The 16,009-nt window shown below is 39.9% G+C and overlaps 2 protein-coding genes across 3 annotated transcripts in view; both read right to left on the bottom strand.

Annotated features, from left to right (window-relative positions):
• Positions 1 to 3,595: 3,595 nt before the first annotated feature.
• Positions 3,596 to 6,991, bottom strand: dap1b (death associated protein 1b). 2 transcript variants are annotated; one of them, XM_083908267.1, is made up of 4 exons: positions 6,846 to 6,991; positions 4,483 to 4,579; positions 4,277 to 4,343; positions 3,596 to 4,161 (listed from the first exon to the last, which is right to left on the bottom strand). In XM_083908267.1, exons 1-4 carry the CDS (start codon positions 6,913 to 6,915, stop codon positions 4,045 to 4,047), a joined length of 351 nt encoding a protein of 116 aa, XP_083764393.1. In that variant the 5' UTR covers positions 6,916 to 6,991; the 3' UTR covers positions 3,596 to 4,044. The 2 variants fall into 2 exon arrangements, with proteins under 2 accessions (XP_083764393.1, XP_083764394.1); XM_083908268.1 differs by having other exon boundaries at positions 4,277 to 4,340.
• An 833-nt stretch (positions 6,992 to 7,824) lies between these two features.
• The window catches only part of LOC310943116 (plakophilin-4-like), a gene marked incomplete at its 5' end in the record, with an annotated part of 74,547 nt that continues 66,362 nt past the window's right edge, over positions 7,825 to 16,009 (bottom strand). Inside the window, 6 exons of the mRNA XM_083908633.1 lie at positions 7,825 to 8,765; positions 10,735 to 10,796; positions 12,233 to 12,373; positions 12,489 to 12,606; positions 13,033 to 13,117; positions 14,516 to 14,708. Of these exons, the coding sequence (XP_083764759.1) occupies positions 8,520 to 8,765; positions 10,735 to 10,796; positions 12,233 to 12,373; positions 12,489 to 12,606; positions 13,033 to 13,117; positions 14,516 to 14,708 (845 nt within the window). The 3' untranslated portion in view covers positions 7,825 to 8,519. The remainder of the gene's footprint in view (positions 8,766 to 10,734; positions 10,797 to 12,232; positions 12,374 to 12,488; positions 12,607 to 13,032; positions 13,118 to 14,515; positions 14,709 to 16,009) is intronic.

The following is a 16,009-nucleotide window of genomic DNA, read 5'->3' as shown; positions in this document are numbered from 1 at the left end:
GCTAACAACTATACCACCCATAACAATAAATGTGTAAAAAAAATAGAAACAGAGAAAAATAAAAGTGAACACATTTCACTATAGAAAGTAAAAGAAATGTGTAGTAGCACAAGATTTACACCAATACAGAGAGACGTATAGATACTGGGGTGTAAAAATCTTGTTAAATAAAAAAGGTGTGTGGTGTGACAGCATTAGTGTTACAATATTAGAATGTTCTACACTGTGAGGATGTTAAAGAGTTGGGGGTTAAGGATCTGCAGAAGTTCCCCCCTTCTACACTGTTAACGGTTTCTCCATGGATCACACATTATTAACACATGGCAGGAAATGAACTCACTGTCTGATTATTGTGAATTTTTACATTGAGTTGTAATTATATCCGTACTTCTTCATACATCAGCAAAGCAGAGGTTTATTTACCCGTGTGTACTTAAATTACCATTTTACGACTAATCTTGCACATTTCACAATTAGAGCCAAGCTGATAAAAGTGATTCTGCAATTAAATAATTAACATTAAATCCATCAGGTTCATTATCATTAAAGGTACTTGGATACATCATTTTCAGAAGCATTTTCTGGTTTTCTGGATTCATTCAGATTATGTGACTTGAAGACATTGCTCAAGGGCTTTTTTATTTATTTACTTCTTTCTGTCATTTTAATAATAACATAAAAAGAGAGGTTGATTTTAAATTGCACCTCCATTTCACATCAAACTATAATTCATGTTACAAAGTGAGTTATTTGTTACTTTGCACATAACGATCTTACATGCAAAACACAAAGCTGCTCATAAAATCTGATGCATTGCCTCCTTAAAATCTCTAAGGGTATATAAAAAAAAACAAATGCTGCACCACCTGGACTGGCTTGCAGACTTAAAATGCTGCTTTGCATTCATGTCTCATGTCTTGAAAGGATCATTCTTTTTTCTTTTTTTTCCAGGAACAGGTTTTGTCTAAATATATCTGGCAACTGAGTCCTCTAATCTGTTATATATATGTAAATATACATGTCATCTGAGTTTTACACTCTAGTAACCAAGCCTTGTATATATTACCTTCATATTTATCATCACGTGTGACTGTATCTGGACTCTGGACTCACCGTGGGTGTGACGAGGGAAGCTGACTGCACAGCTTCGACTGTGGCGACCTCATGAGGTCACAATATTAAATGCAGGAAATGTTATTATACACCAGTATACCATGTTTTAGATGTTTCCCTGCTCCAACACACCTGATTCAAATGGTCATTTTGTCAGTAAGCTCTGCTGAAGCCTGATAATGATTCATTTATTTGAATCAGGTGTGTTGGAGCAGGGAAACACCTAAAACAGTGTTTCCCAACCCTGGTCCTCAGGGAATACTGCCCTACCATGTTTTACATGTTGCCCTGCTCCAGAAACACCTGATTCAAATAAATCGTCAGCTCATCATCAAGCTCAACTTTCAGCTTTCGTATTTTTTTTTTTATGGTATGTTTTAAGTTTTGTCAAATTTCTTCAATAAAATTGAATGTTTCAACTTTTGTCTCGTCCCCCCCCCCCCCCCAACAATGTTTCAACTTTTATCTTTAAAAATAAATATATATATATATATATATATATATATATATATATATATATATATATATATATATATATATATATATATATATATATATATATATATATATATATATCCCAAAAAGTGAATGTGCCCCCGAAGTGACATGAGAAAAAAAACAGACAAAAAAAACCTTGAAATATTGAGTTTCAAAGTCGAGATCTCGAGTTTCCACAAAATTACGAAAAAAAAAAAAAAATTCTGGGATTTAAAGGTGAAGTAAATAGTTTATAGTGCCATCTAGAGGTGAGGCTGAAATTTACAACAAAGAACTGCTCCTCTGCTCACCCCCTCCCTTCCCTGAGAGCTACGGTATCCTCAGCCGGTCAAATATCATCCTCGTCATCTTTCTCCGTGTCAGCAGATGAGGTTCGTGAGGCGAGGGAGAGGGCGAGCTACCGCGGCCGTAGCAGACGAAGCGGAAAAAGTGGAGGCGGGACTTCCACTACAAGTAAAGCAACGCTTGATTTGTTCTCTCGCGTTTGTCTATACAGGCTCCCGTAGAAACATGGCGTCGTGGCAATGCAGTAGCGGTTATTTTCCATGACTTTTTGAAACACTACGAAAATGAAACAAAGAATATTATACAGCGACTAGACAATGCAGGAGCACATAATATGTATACAAAAGTGGATTTTGGGTCAGAAAAAAAAAGAAAAAAAAAATTGACGAAATGTATTAATTTTTTTTTATCATTTATTTTTCACCTTTTTTTCTCATGTCACTTTGGGGGCTCTGTAAGTTTTCAACTTTTTAAAAAAAATAATATTTCATCTGAATCATGTGTTTTGTGGAGCAGGGCAACATCTAAAACATGGCATGGCCATGTTCCCCGAGGACCAGGGTTGGAAAACACTGACCTAAGACATGACATGTCATACACTGTACACACGCACGTTTAGCAGTAGACCACGTCTTGTCAGTCATGCAGCCGTCAGTGTGAGACAGGCAGCATTATGACATGCTCAGTGTGTTTTTTTTCAGCAGTGTGGTGGGCGTCGCGGGGTCAGCGAGGCTCCTCAGATGGCAGGGAATGGGCAAGACACTGGCAGTGAAATAAACCATGTCTGCAAGTCACGAGACCACCAACTGCTCCACTCCTCAAACAGAGCCAGGGAAGTCTGTGAACTTCGCACACAGATGGTATCAAAGGCATGTGTGAACAGCATGAGCATCACAGGGAATCTGGGGTCAACACATTGTGTTTACAAGGCGATCATTCATGCATTTTCGTGGCAAAAGCACGATTCGCAGATATTGTTTGTGAACTTTTTTTTCATGCAAGCAGAAAGACTTGTGCGTATTAACACGAGGACATGCCGCAGATACCACACACTAACGGGAACAAAAAACACACAAGAATGTTAATGCGCAACCATTTTGAAATATAATGGCTATTATTTTAACGAATTGTCCTTAAATGCATTTAAACACACACCGATTTACAAGGTTTCACTTCAAAGATTCTTGGAAAATATGTTAGGGTTGTTTGTAACAGTGCGTCTTGCCACCTAGTGAGGTTTATTCCTGAGCACTAACATTACGTGACAGACACAGGAGTGTAAAACCTGTAATGTAAGCAGGCTGAGGAATGTAAAGTGGGAACCGGGAAAATGTTTATAATCCAACTTGCCATTACTCTTCTTTATTTCTCTTTGCCACCTCACGTGAAACGCACCCCAGGCCTGTGTCTATGAATCACACCAGAAAATTATATATAGAAAAAAATAACTGAGGAACATGCTTAAGCAGTTTCTTTTCAACTGAGGTGATCTCAACACGGAGTAAAAACACAGAATTAAACGTTTTAAAAAGCACAAAGAAACAGGTTTTATATTGTTTGTTCTGTTAAATAACGAGAGGAACGCATCCTCAAACAAATTGAACACTACACGACTTAATATTAATTAATATATTAATAATATTATGCTATATAGTATGCTGTGCTGAGTCAACAAAGAACTGAGGAAATGTAAGGTTTTTATTGTTATAGTCCAACAACTTTGCTTTACAAAAAAGTAAACCAAGCTCTTGTTTGTTCTGTTGCTCCCTTTATTAATGGATATTTGCTGCCACCTAGGGACCATTACTGCTCACTGTTAAATGTGTACAAGTCTGAAAAATAGTGATGTCATGCAATTCTGATATATAAATCTTAAGTGTTAATAGATAGATTTTACTGGAAAAAGAAACAACAGTCCCAAAAGCCTCACTCAGTCCCAAGACACCATTTCAACATACTGGTCCCAAAACGCCACCCATCTGCCGGAGTATTTACAGCATTTATTTATAGCTTTTTCTACCAAGTAAATACCAGGCTTGATGAAAGCCATCTGTCCATCACTATTCACATCACACCAGAAACCCTTGAATGTTAACTCGTCATGTTTGTCTTTCTCAGTTAACTCTGCAAAGTTCGCCTCTGGGGCGTTCAATACTTCCTCGGCTGCTGAATGAAAAAGGTCCGGGTCGAGTGGGGCTTTTCCACAGAAGGGCGAACCTTGCTGTGCCTCACGCTCACTGGTGTCTCTGGAAAGTCATGGCTCAACTGAGGGAGAAAGAAAAAAAAAGCACCGTGCAAGAGTTTACTTATCCATATACTCTGTTTAGACAACATACCAGCTACAAAACTGCCTTTTAAAAGTTATTTTGTAAACATTTACCTTGTCAAGAGTCCCCAGAAGTATGCCAGCTTGCTGCATCCTGTTGAATGTGCCAAGGGATCTGCTGCTGCAAATACACAGGTATTTAAGTCATTTGCATGTCAAAAACAGCTGCTATTTTAAAAGTTAAAACATCCGTTCAGTCATACATCCTTGCTGTTCCATTTATTAAAAAGTGCTACACATACAGACTTAGGCCGACCTACCCTAACTTTTCAGACCTCTTTGTCTCCTTCTCTGGAGTCCCATGGGTGGCAGTGTCTTCCAAGGTCTTCTTGGCAACACGTTTACCTCCAGCCTTCACTACAGACCAACACAGAAAAGGGTTAAATATACTCTTCCAGAAAGAAAAAGCTGAATAAATGTGGAATCTGTATGCACAGGTGCAGCACAGATGTTAAAGATTAATATATGCACTGCAATATGTATGGGGACCCTGACCCCTTTGTGGAAAATAAGCATTTAAAAGTACCAAAATTGAAATACAATGACTAATTTATAGAAAATATAGCTTTGCCTTTGTATTTCGGCATTTCATAGACATGCAAATTTTGTCTTACGTCTTTGAAAATGCTAATATGTACAGAGAAAACGGTTTGGCTTGGAATATATAATTTTGTGTCATTGACATGAAACGAGTTGACGTAGCCAAACTATACTCAACAAAAATATAAACGCACAAACTTGAAACGGTGAACAAAAATAGAATGTCATGACATTTGCTCAGATTCTTGATGCAATGGAATGATTTGTTTTGCTCAAACCCAGTAGCCCAGTGTCACTTGGCCACTCCTATTGACTACAATCTCAGATTGAGCATTTCAACTCAAGAGAGTCATGGAGCATGGCAGAGTGGTGGTCAGTATGCGTGACCAGTACACAGACACTCCTTATGGTCTGGTCAATAAAAGTGGACTTATGTCGCTTGTCAATATGCCACAGATGTAACAAATCATGAGGTGAGCGTGCCATGCTGAGTGCTGGGTTGAGCGTTACAGCTGTGGCAACACAACTGAATGTGCATCATTCCACTGTCAACCGCCTGTGGACTCGATTCAGAGAGACTGGAACGACAGTGAACCGGGTTCCACTTCCAGTTCCCCAGAACAGCCGCCAACTTCGTGGCTCTGCAGGAGGAATGGGAGAGCATCCCCCAGGCCACGATCGACAAACTGGTGATGTCCATGCATCGCCGGTGTACCGCTCTGCGTGAGGATAATGGTGGACACACGTTATTGAAGTTTGTCAACTTGGATCATCGACCCCCATTGTGTTCTTCCTGCCATTACTCCAGGACTGTTGTTTTGCAAATTAAAGCCACTTTATTGATCAAGTTGTACTGTTATTTTTGGATAGTTACTCCGTTTGTCACATAACAATAACTACAAGTTTTTCTTCATGCATTTATATTTTTGTTGAGTGCAACTTATTATAAATCTGGTTTGTTTGCCTGCCAGAACAGGAAATGACATTTTATCCACTCGTCCTCTGATTGGCCAACAAGGCTTTACAGTTACCTTGATATGTGCATGTGTGGACAGCATTTACTAGTGGCTCTCTGTGTTTTCATGTGGGTGTGGATGTTAAAGAACGCTGCATGTGTTGACACGATTGTTTTTAGAGCCAGAGAGGGGAAGAAAAACCTTATTCATGTATACAGGCCTTACCATAGAGACACAGGTGTTTCTATGACACATTAACGATGGCCACAGTAATCAGCTTCATTGATTACACCTGTGCTTTTGCGACTACGGCACAGAACGTCAAGTAGCCTAAACTTCAACATATGGAAGTTGCAAATTAACCTACAAGGTCACAAGGAAATACAAGTCATAAGAATGATTTTAATTATCCGTTAAAGCCAAAATTGCTGTAATTATTCCCATCTTCAGGCCTAAATAAATACTCACGAAAGCCCCTGGTGTCCAGTGGCTCAAGCTAGCCACTTTTTAATTAGCAATTAGCATGACTCGATTGAAACAAGTGAAACGCTCTGGTAAGACATGCTTTGTGAAGCAGATTCCACGTGTTAAAATCACGTAAAACCTGCAATATGAATAAACATTGATGCAAATGCCTAATATTTAATGACAAATCGTATCCTGAGCCTACAGAAGTGGTTAGGACTGAATCATTTGATGACAAGAAAACTTCAATTTTCACTGACGAATTTCAAACATGGGAGCCTTACAGCACGACGCAGTCAAAATAATAAAATACTACACTTCAGTATTTTACAATAATAAAAAATACTGAAGTTTCAGTCCTCATGAGCAGAAAAACACTCACAACCAAACTTCAAGGCCTCCCGTTAAATAAAACCATGTGGACCCAATGACGCAATAATCAAAGCAATTAAAACACGCCAGTTATTTCCCACAATGCGGTTAAAAACCATAAATCGTGAAAGTGAGATACTTGGAGACAACATGAGGAGGAGCAGCTTCGACGGACTTGCACGGCACGGCACGGCACGCCTCTGTGAACTGGGTCGAGCAGTGAAAACAACACAACAACAATGCTGTGGTTTGAAGTAAAGTGTGTGAACAAACAGCGGATTTTTTTTTACCAGCAGGAGGGTGACCAGCCTTCAGCAAAGGAGACTCCTTCACTCCAGCTTTGGACGACTGCTGCACCATTTCACCGAAGTTTCCAAACAAAAGCAAAGAACAGAGAGAAAGCTGCAAACTTCAGCGTCGCTGTCTGTCTCCTCCGTTGTGATTATACTCAGAGTGACGTCACGTAGCTTCCTGGGACACGCCCCTTAAAAACATTCACTAATCACGTTCACGTTAGCTTCTAGCATTAAATTGTCTTATGTTTGGCCAAAAGCGTCATTTAATTGTATTCTTTTCAGGTTTAATACATTTTAATAAGAAATGTAGTAGATTATATAAACTTGTATTACTGTAATTGAGTTGTTTGTGTATGTCTGTGTTTACTAAAATATGTACGATGAGTTAGGACTAAATCATATAGTTGTAACCTAGTACAGCAGTTGTGTATTTGAATATACTACCTATAAGTATGTTTGTAAATTTTAATTGTATGATTTTTGTAGCTTTAGCATAAGCCTTTTGTGTACTTTTAGCAAGGGTCTTTCTTTACAGAGGCGGCCATCTTGCAGCTCCATGTTTCTACAGTGGCCTGAAAGGACAAACTAGAGCATTTATAGTGAAACAGAGGCCTTGTTTAGACAGTAGCCCATATCAGATTTTTAACCATATCCACATTGTATCTAGCTTAAATATTTGGGCAATGTCTAGACAGCTAAAAAGATCAAGATCTGATTTTTCCAAAGCGGATTCAAACCACATAGGGAGGTGGTTTTATTATTGGTTTTTTTTTACAGATCAGATAGGATTTCAAAGTGTTTTGTGAATAGTGTATGTAAAAAGATGATTCCAGCGCACACAAGAAACATGAAAATACAGGGTTTAAAAAACAAAACTGACCTTTTATTATTTTTTAACATGGTTGTGCTATGATGCCATCTTTGTCCACATATGTCTTCATATATTTATATATCTATAGATTTAACAGGGCACAAGTTTATTTTCTTTCTTTTTTTTAACCAGTGCTGATGAGTTTAACCAGGAAACTTTTTTTTTCTGTATTTACAATACAATGAAAGAAATGTACAAGACTCCATGGCATTACACACTTTCAACATTAGGTACAGATACAATTTAATCCCTCTGTACAATCTAACATCATTACATTACGTTTGTATTTTGTGTGTGTTTTTTTTTTTTATACATTTATGAGTTCATGATCCATTTTGGCTTCAGCACATACATATTACCCAACTTGACTCTTACCGCAGACCTTTGCTCACATGACTCACGTCTTTCACCATGCTATCACAGCTAAGAGTTTCATAAAGGAAATAAAACTAACACCTCGACAGCGTAGGACGCATGTCTCCTCACAGTAGTGTCCACATTTGGACCTAAACAGACTCTTGCATGATTTCCATCTTCCTCTACTAAATAAAAAAACCATTAAAAACATTCTGTGATTTCCTTCTTTGGCACAACCTTCCTTCTTTCCATCTACCATCACTCAGTTGAACTCCCCCACCCCATACACACATTCACTTTAAAACAAACACACTTAGAAAGCCAAAGTTCATGAAAAAGTTCACTGTTTCTTGTGTGGTACTGGCTCTTTGCCTTCGCGGCAGGGTGATGATGCCCCGAATGTTAGAATCGGGGGTAAACGTGGTGCTCCATCTGCAGACCTATACCCAGGAGTCAGGAGAGCCGGGATACTGCTCCGCTCTGTAAGAAGGCCTCCGTGTGCTCGCATAAAAGTCCACATAATTGGTGGCAGATTTCAGTCCGTGAGGCTGAGCGCTGTAGTCCACGGCAGGCGGGTAGGTGATGACCTCGTCTAAGTACGGGTCGTCATAGCCGTGTGGATGCTGCAGGTACATTCTGTATGTATCGTAGTTTCTCCTGCCCATCTCGTCTGTGTAATACATAGGCTGCAAGGACAAAGGGGACAAGGTAAGTTATGGTGAACTGATTTTCACTGGAATAGGACCCACTCCCATTGTTTGCCCCGAAATCCTTAAAGTCCTGAACCCTCATTGACTTAGATGTTGTGAGTGTGAGATGCTGCAAGGGCTGGAAATGATATAAACAGGAATGGGACGTTAAAACAAGTGGCTTAATTTGGCGAGTTTGATTTCTTAAAGAGAGGATGTGGAATAAGTTATAATAGATCTTTAAAAACAACGTTTTAGTCATTAGATGAACAAACTGGTGGATTAATGGTGGAGTAATGTGATTTGGTTCAGTGGGCTTTTCCTTCTTTCTTTTGTGTTGTTTTGAATCTTCCTCCTGAATGACATTTATATAGTGATACATAACGATATCAATATCTGTATATTCAGATATAACTGAAGAAAACAAGACGTTCTATGTATTGAACATGGATGGGGCATCTCTTATTATCCACCATTATCCAGCTGTAAACTCCCTCTTCTTCGGTCAGGTAATTTCCACCCCAGTTTCCCTCATTCATTTGAGCAGCGCCACCTCAAGGACATATGAAGTAACGAAGGAACTATTAACCTAAGAGTGCCTTAATTCAATAACTAAAATATAGATATTTGCGCCAGTGTATCAATTCCTGTATTGCACGAGGAAAGATGATGATATAACACCAAAGAGTTAGTTTGACCCACCCCTATTGGTCACTCCTTAACGTACAGAAAGTGTCCATAAGGTGCTCAAAATGGTTGCCTTCAAATTTGAAGATTTCATATGGGGACAGCCCTGGTGGACATGAGCAGCTTCACTGGGTTCTTGTGTTCCAAACTAATGTCAATCACAGCTTGAGACGATGTGGTCATTTGACCTGGGATTGAGTGCCAGTTAAAAACATTACCGGTTGAAATGTGGGTTGTATGTAAACGTATGTACACATGTATGTGTGAGTGTCTTTCCATCTCTCTATTGTTTCTAAAAAAAGTAAATCTTCCATGTGATGGTGATAAAATGTCACAACATACATTGACAGTGTGAGCTGATTTTGTTTTAGCCTGTAAGATAAACAATCACCTCCTCGTCTCCGGCCTCTGACACAAGAGAAACCCGTTTCAAGGTAACTGGTACAAAACCAGAAGATGAACGACACTCTCTTTTGTCTGAAATGTCTGGGGGAATGACTGCCATCACACATTAGCCAATCTAAATGTGACGGCTGGAAGGACACAAGAAAACAAGGTGCCTCTCCCATCTCTGCCTGCATCACTGTGTCCGTTATCTGAACAGGAGATCTGGCACACATGGACGTGTCCTGCACTGACAGATGCAGACTACACCAATCCCAGCAGTCACATTCACTCCGACGCAGACAATAGCTGATGTGCTGGGTCGTTCCCTGCCTCGGCGTTTATCTGCACTGGAATACAGTCTCTTTGTGTCAGTGAAGTGAGGTGGAAGTGCTGGTCATCCTCGCCGAGTTTAAACAATGTGGTGGAAGGATTTCAAACAAGATTGACGTTTCCTAAAAACAAGGCACTTTCCTGGGAGATGACGTTTGTTTGTCTTAGTCTCAACAGTGAAGTTTTGGCAGCAGTTGGCACCGGTGATGTTGCATTTCTATCTCCTTGTCTTTTCCTTTGCACTCCAGCTATGTTTCCCTTCTCTTTACTGTTTTCCATGAAGCCATATAAAACTTTAAAATGCTAAATATCACCAGGCTACAGCTTCCTGGAAGAAAGCATTTACTGCTTTTCTAAGTTCATGTCTGTGTATACGGATGAATCTATTTGGATTTTGCTCTGTTGATTGAAGGTAACCTACATCACGTTACATATTTTAAAAAAGGAAAAGCCCAGGTGTAAGCATAATATGCTTATCCATACATTATATTATAATATAATTATTATAATTATGAGAAATAAGAGTTAATTCCCACTTGGGTGGCTAAATATAGTGATTTACCTGTGTTCTTCTCGGCTCCTCTCTTGTGGGTGATGGGTAGTAATATGAATGTTTTCCAGACCCTGTGAAAAATAGAAAAAATACAAAAACAGTGCTCAGAGCTGCTGTTCATCAAGCAAACAAACTTCATTTCATATCAGTCCGCAAATCCCCAAGGGGAGACAATTGTCTGTAGCTAGACAGGTCACAAAGTGCTATGCTGAGCTTTTGGCCACTACAGTTCTGTTGTTAAGATAGACCCATGGGACGGGAATTTTCTCTGGCACTGCATCCATCCATCCATCCATCCATCCATCCATCTAGTGGAATCCTGAAACTCAATTTCCACATCGCTATGCAACACATGGACTGTGGAGGCTGTGGCTCGTCTCGTTTACTTTGCCCTCCTCCCCCTGCTACCACCAAACCAGTGTAGGCTGGTGAGAACTCTCATCTGGCTGTAGTATGTCTGCGTGCCCACTCAAGTTGCAAACTGCAAATTGGGCCCACAAACAAAAGCACCACTGTAGAGAGAGAGAATGTGTGTGTGTTTTTGTATGGGTATCTTTGTGAGGACCAAAACATTTATAAACCATAGGGAGTGAGGACATTTTGGCTTTAAAGCCACCCCTTTAAAGGTAATCTTCACTTTGTGGGTCACATAGGTTTTTGCAAATGTTGCAGACCCCTGGGATAGAGGGTTAATAGGTGGGAGAATTATATCTCAAAGTTTCCTCATTAAGATTGTTGCACAAGCATGTGTGTGTATGTGTGTGTCTTCCACTGTCTGGTCAGTCCATGTCACTGCTGTGCAGACACAAACAACAGCTCCGAGTTGCTGAGAAATAACCTGCATGAGTGTCTCATGCCTCCTACACACTGTGAGATTTCAGCATTCATACGAGAGATCATTATAAAATCACATTGTGCAACATAGATCTAACAAACTTGGCTAAGACAAGACATGCAAGTATGATGCAAGCACACAATATGTGCAATACTGACACCTATGGAGCTCTGACGAAAGTTAGCAACGCCATCAGCTACGTCACTACCTGCGATCATAGACTGTCTATAACATTTTCCTGAGGAGTTAAAGTTCTCTATCGCTACTTTAAGTCTTCTTCAATAGCACATGATGTAAATTTGTGAATTATGTTCCTATGTGGAAAAAAGTAGACTTTAAAACAGGACATATATAACACCTAGTCTGATTGACAGCTGTCTAGGTGCCCGGCTGCAGGTGACATCTGTGAATTTCTAGTTGCAGAATCTGTAATGTGTCATTCAAATCTCAAGGCTTCACAACTTATCTCCTTTTGCAACCGGAGGATTGTACACACTTTTAAATACAGTCTATGACTGCGTGATTGTGGATCCCTCATTGACCATCCTTAGAATAAAATAAGTCACTTCCTGAATGGAGAGTAGATTGTGATTACATTCTAATGCAGAGGGTAGATAGTTGAGAGATAGTTGCATGTACTTTCAACAGCTTCCAGATGTGTGCTTTGTGTACCTGGATACTGGTTTTTATGAATACTGTTGTCCCCTTGGAAATTATAAAACTGCATAGTTGACTGTGCTCTCTGGTAATCTTTGATAATGTCTCTATGCTCTTTGATGCCCAGCATTGCAGGCGACGACGTGGCACTGGCAGCTGGAAAAGAGAAAAACACAGGGTTTCACATTAAATTCCGGAGGTTTTCCTGTTTCACTGGTGGTTTTCTATTTTCATCTGGCTCGGCCTGTAGCTGGAAGCTGGAAGAACCTACCAGGGTGGTTGACTGGGGACATTTGAGTTGCACTGGTGGGAAGGGTGGGCTGGGACTTGAACCTGTCTCTTTCGAGGGTCGACACTGGAGTGACGAAATGGTTTTGGTTCCATCCGTCCTATAAGGGGAGAACAGAGAGGAGAAAGTGCTATTATTAACCTTGGAATTAGTTTAGATTTTATGACTGTAGAATTGTCAAAAAAATAAATGAGTGAGTGCCTCTGCTGCTTTTTTCCCCTTTTTCCAAGATAACTTATTTGTTATAGGAATTATAGTATTTCATTATTTATTTTGATTTAGGTCATGCCTTAAATTCAGCTAGTATGTATATCTGTTTAAATTGTATTAATGTAATTTATTATTGTTTCATTTGTTTTTAATAGTTCCAGCTCTAGATACTACCCACATAAACCTGATGCATGAATCAACACAGAGGAAAATGACAAGAGCAAACAAACAAATAATAAATATAAGAAGCTGAGGAGTGAAAGAGAGAATAATAATCATTCTAATAATAAAAATTCTAATATCCCAGTGCTCTTACTTTTTTATAAATGGTACGCAGATCCCGGTACTGCCATAGTGTGTTCAGCACCTGAGCAGCAGCTTTGACCACCTTCATCGAGTACCTGGAAAACAGACACACACACGAAAACAAACACTGAGCACGGATGATTCACTTTAATCAATTTCAATAATGACACGGGGGAAGCGAGTAGAACAAAATACCAAGTTAAATCTTCTTATCGTCATGCAGATTGGTTCCCAGAGTGTGCTTCATTATAGCTAACAAAGGCTTCAGATCCGCATAATATTTCCGTCCAAATGACTTTATCTCACACACACATTCATATTCAATAACTGTGTTTTGAATGATCAGATAGAGTTCATATGCTGGTGTGAGTCAGAGTAACAGTGCATTTTAAAAAAATGGGAAAGGTTTTAAATCAGATTGTGGATCGCGTTTGTCTGGAGTAGAAACGTGTGTTTAGTGTTGCTTCATATTGCATGTCCCCAATACACACACACACACACACACACACACACACACACACACACACACACACACACACACACACACACACACACACACACACACACACACACACACACACACACACACACACACACACACACACACACACACACACACACACACACACACACACACAATTTTGTATAGCACTCATAGTGAGGACCCTCATAGACATAATGCATTCCCTAGCCCCTTACCCGAATCTTAACCATTATAACTAAGTGCCTAATCCTAATCCTAATCCTAACCCTAAAACCAGGTCTTGACCCCTAAAAACCATTTAAACATGTGGGGACCAGCCAAAATGTCCTCACTTTCCCAAAATGTCCTTACTTCATATGGTTTATACGATTTTTGGTCCTCACAAAACCACAGTAAGTAATACCACATTTCCATCTATGAATCTACATTTATTTAAAAGTTCACATGTTTTAATGCATCATACACTTCATTTGAATGTTGAAGACTCCTGTGAGGCCCTGCTCTGAAGCACATTCATCAGATGTAAGCTCCCCCAAAACTTTTTCGTGACTTTGGCTGTTTTAATGAGGCTATGGGACGTATATGAAGTAAGAGAGGAAACACTACAGTGCCAGAGGAAGTCAAAGACCATGGGAAAGTAACAAGAATCTCAAAAAGATCATTGTTATGACCTAAGTGTACTCAGAGTTGATAAAAAATCCAAATGATGCTGAGTGTGATAGATGGAAGAGAGTGTCCTCAGCGTATTTTAACCTGGAACATTTAGTGAATATATAGCAGGCTGGAAATAGCTGCTGTCATCATTCCAGAGGGATATACTATGCAACCTCAATGCACACAAAATCACCTTCCCTTTGGCTGCAGATTCTCCATCCGCAAGCATTTATATGTATAGACCAGCCACATGTGCTGATAACTGTGGCAGGACTGTGGCACTTGTGTTCTCACGCTCTCTACACCCCCCTCACAGAAGTGCATGTGTGGACAAACATGTCGCGCTGCAACACACCTGTCTCCTCTGCCCTTGGTGATGTTGACCAGCTTCTCGATGCCGCCCGTGTCGGCCAAGGCCTTGGCGTTCTCCATGTTTTTGCTGGTCACCTCGTGCAAGGTGCAACAGATGGCCGCCACCGTCTCGTCCGACAGCAGAGAGGTGTTTCCTCCGGGGAGACGGTTGACCAGGTCCCTCATCGCGTATTTCCCTGAAAAAAAAAACGGGAAGAAGGACAGTGAGACGAGCCGTGTGCCAGCAGGAGCAGAGGACAGGGAGGCTGCTGCTGCTGCTGCTGCTGCCACATACACACACACAGTCACTGCATTGTTTTGAATACATAATGTGTAAGTGGATGCCTATCACACAGACTGTCTTCTAGAATTTCTGGTAACACTTTAGATTAGGGAACACATATTCACCATTAACTAGGTGGTTATTAACATATATAAGTAGCGTACTAGCCCTTTATTAGTAAATATTAAGCACGTATTAACACCTTATATAGGAAAAATCTTAATTCCTGTTGTAACAGAGGTAGAATAAGGTGTTAATGCATGCTTGATTACTAATAAAGGGCTAGTATGCTACTTATATATGTTAGTAAGCACCTAGTTAATGGTGAATATGTGTTCCCTAATCAAAGTGTTCTCTATCTTGAGCGACATATTAACATTCTGCTTGAAAATGCAGTGAAGTAAGCAGTTTTTTTTTTTTACAATGACATTGCATTAACACTGCAAGGTCGTGGGTGTGTTTGCTTTGCATGCAGCCTGGTGCTATAGATACTGTATATGCAGCTCAGCTGAAGGACCTCAATACATGCAGCACAGGTTATAAATGCATTTTTAAACAAATGCTGCATCTCCTCTTTCTTCCCCCCCCCTCAGGCATCACCCCTGCCTCACCAAAAGTGTAATTTCTCATTAGTTCCACGCAGAGAGAGAGAGCACATAAAAACTTTCTCATTAAGCGAGACTGTTTCTTGGGACAGAAAAGTCTGGAGTCAGATAAAAATTAAGAATGATAAGCAGCAGTTAAAGCCGTAAAAACTAAAAGCCTCAGTTCCGTTTCATTTTAAATACTCAGTTTAACGACGCTCACTCTGTCAGCAGGACTATTGTACAAAACATTAAACTGTTTGGGGGCGTAATGCGCTGAATGAATATTATGTATGTATCAATAATACTGCGTGTCCGGCACAATCTGTTTGTTATAATTGTGACATTTTAAGTTCTCCAATACTCACATTAATGTACTTTGCAGCCGGATCATTTGGAATGTATCATACGCACTTAAGTCAATACAATACAAGTCAATACTGTGGAAGTAGCCAAGCAAAACCAAATGGCTTCGTGTTAGACTGCTTCATGGCTCCAAGCAAATGCAAGAAGAGAATATAAAGACACAACTGATGACTTTTGTGTCTTGAAACGCAGCAGTAACAAGATGCCAGTAAATGACACGGCTACCTTTCCCTCAAGACAGTGTTGAGTTGTACTATAATAAAAA

The sequence above is a fragment of the Microchirus variegatus genome (assembly GCF_963457635.1).
Source record: "Microchirus variegatus genome assembly, chromosome: 22".
NCBI lineage: Eukaryota > Metazoa > Chordata > Actinopteri > Pleuronectiformes > Soleidae > Microchirus > Microchirus variegatus.
The sequence above is the reverse complement of the archived record's forward strand: the minus strand, read 5'-3'. Positions and strand labels throughout refer to the sequence as shown.

What these genes read in the sequence shown, in the direction of transcription:
- dap1b (XM_083908267.1), bottom strand. Translation starts at nt 6,915, where the DNA reads ATGGTGCAGCAGTCGTCCAAAGCTGGAGTGAAGGAGTCTCCTTTGCTG. An exon ending in GGCTGGTCACCCTCCTGCTG is followed by an intron (nt 4,580 to 6,845) that starts GTAAAAAAAAAT and finishes GTTGGTCTGTAG; the next exon opens with TGAAGGCTGGAGGTAAACGT. An exon ending in AAGAGGTCTGAAAAGTTAGG is followed by an intron (nt 4,344 to 4,482) that starts GTAGGTCGGCCT and finishes GTGTATTTGCAG; the next exon opens with CAGCAGATCCCTTGGCACAT.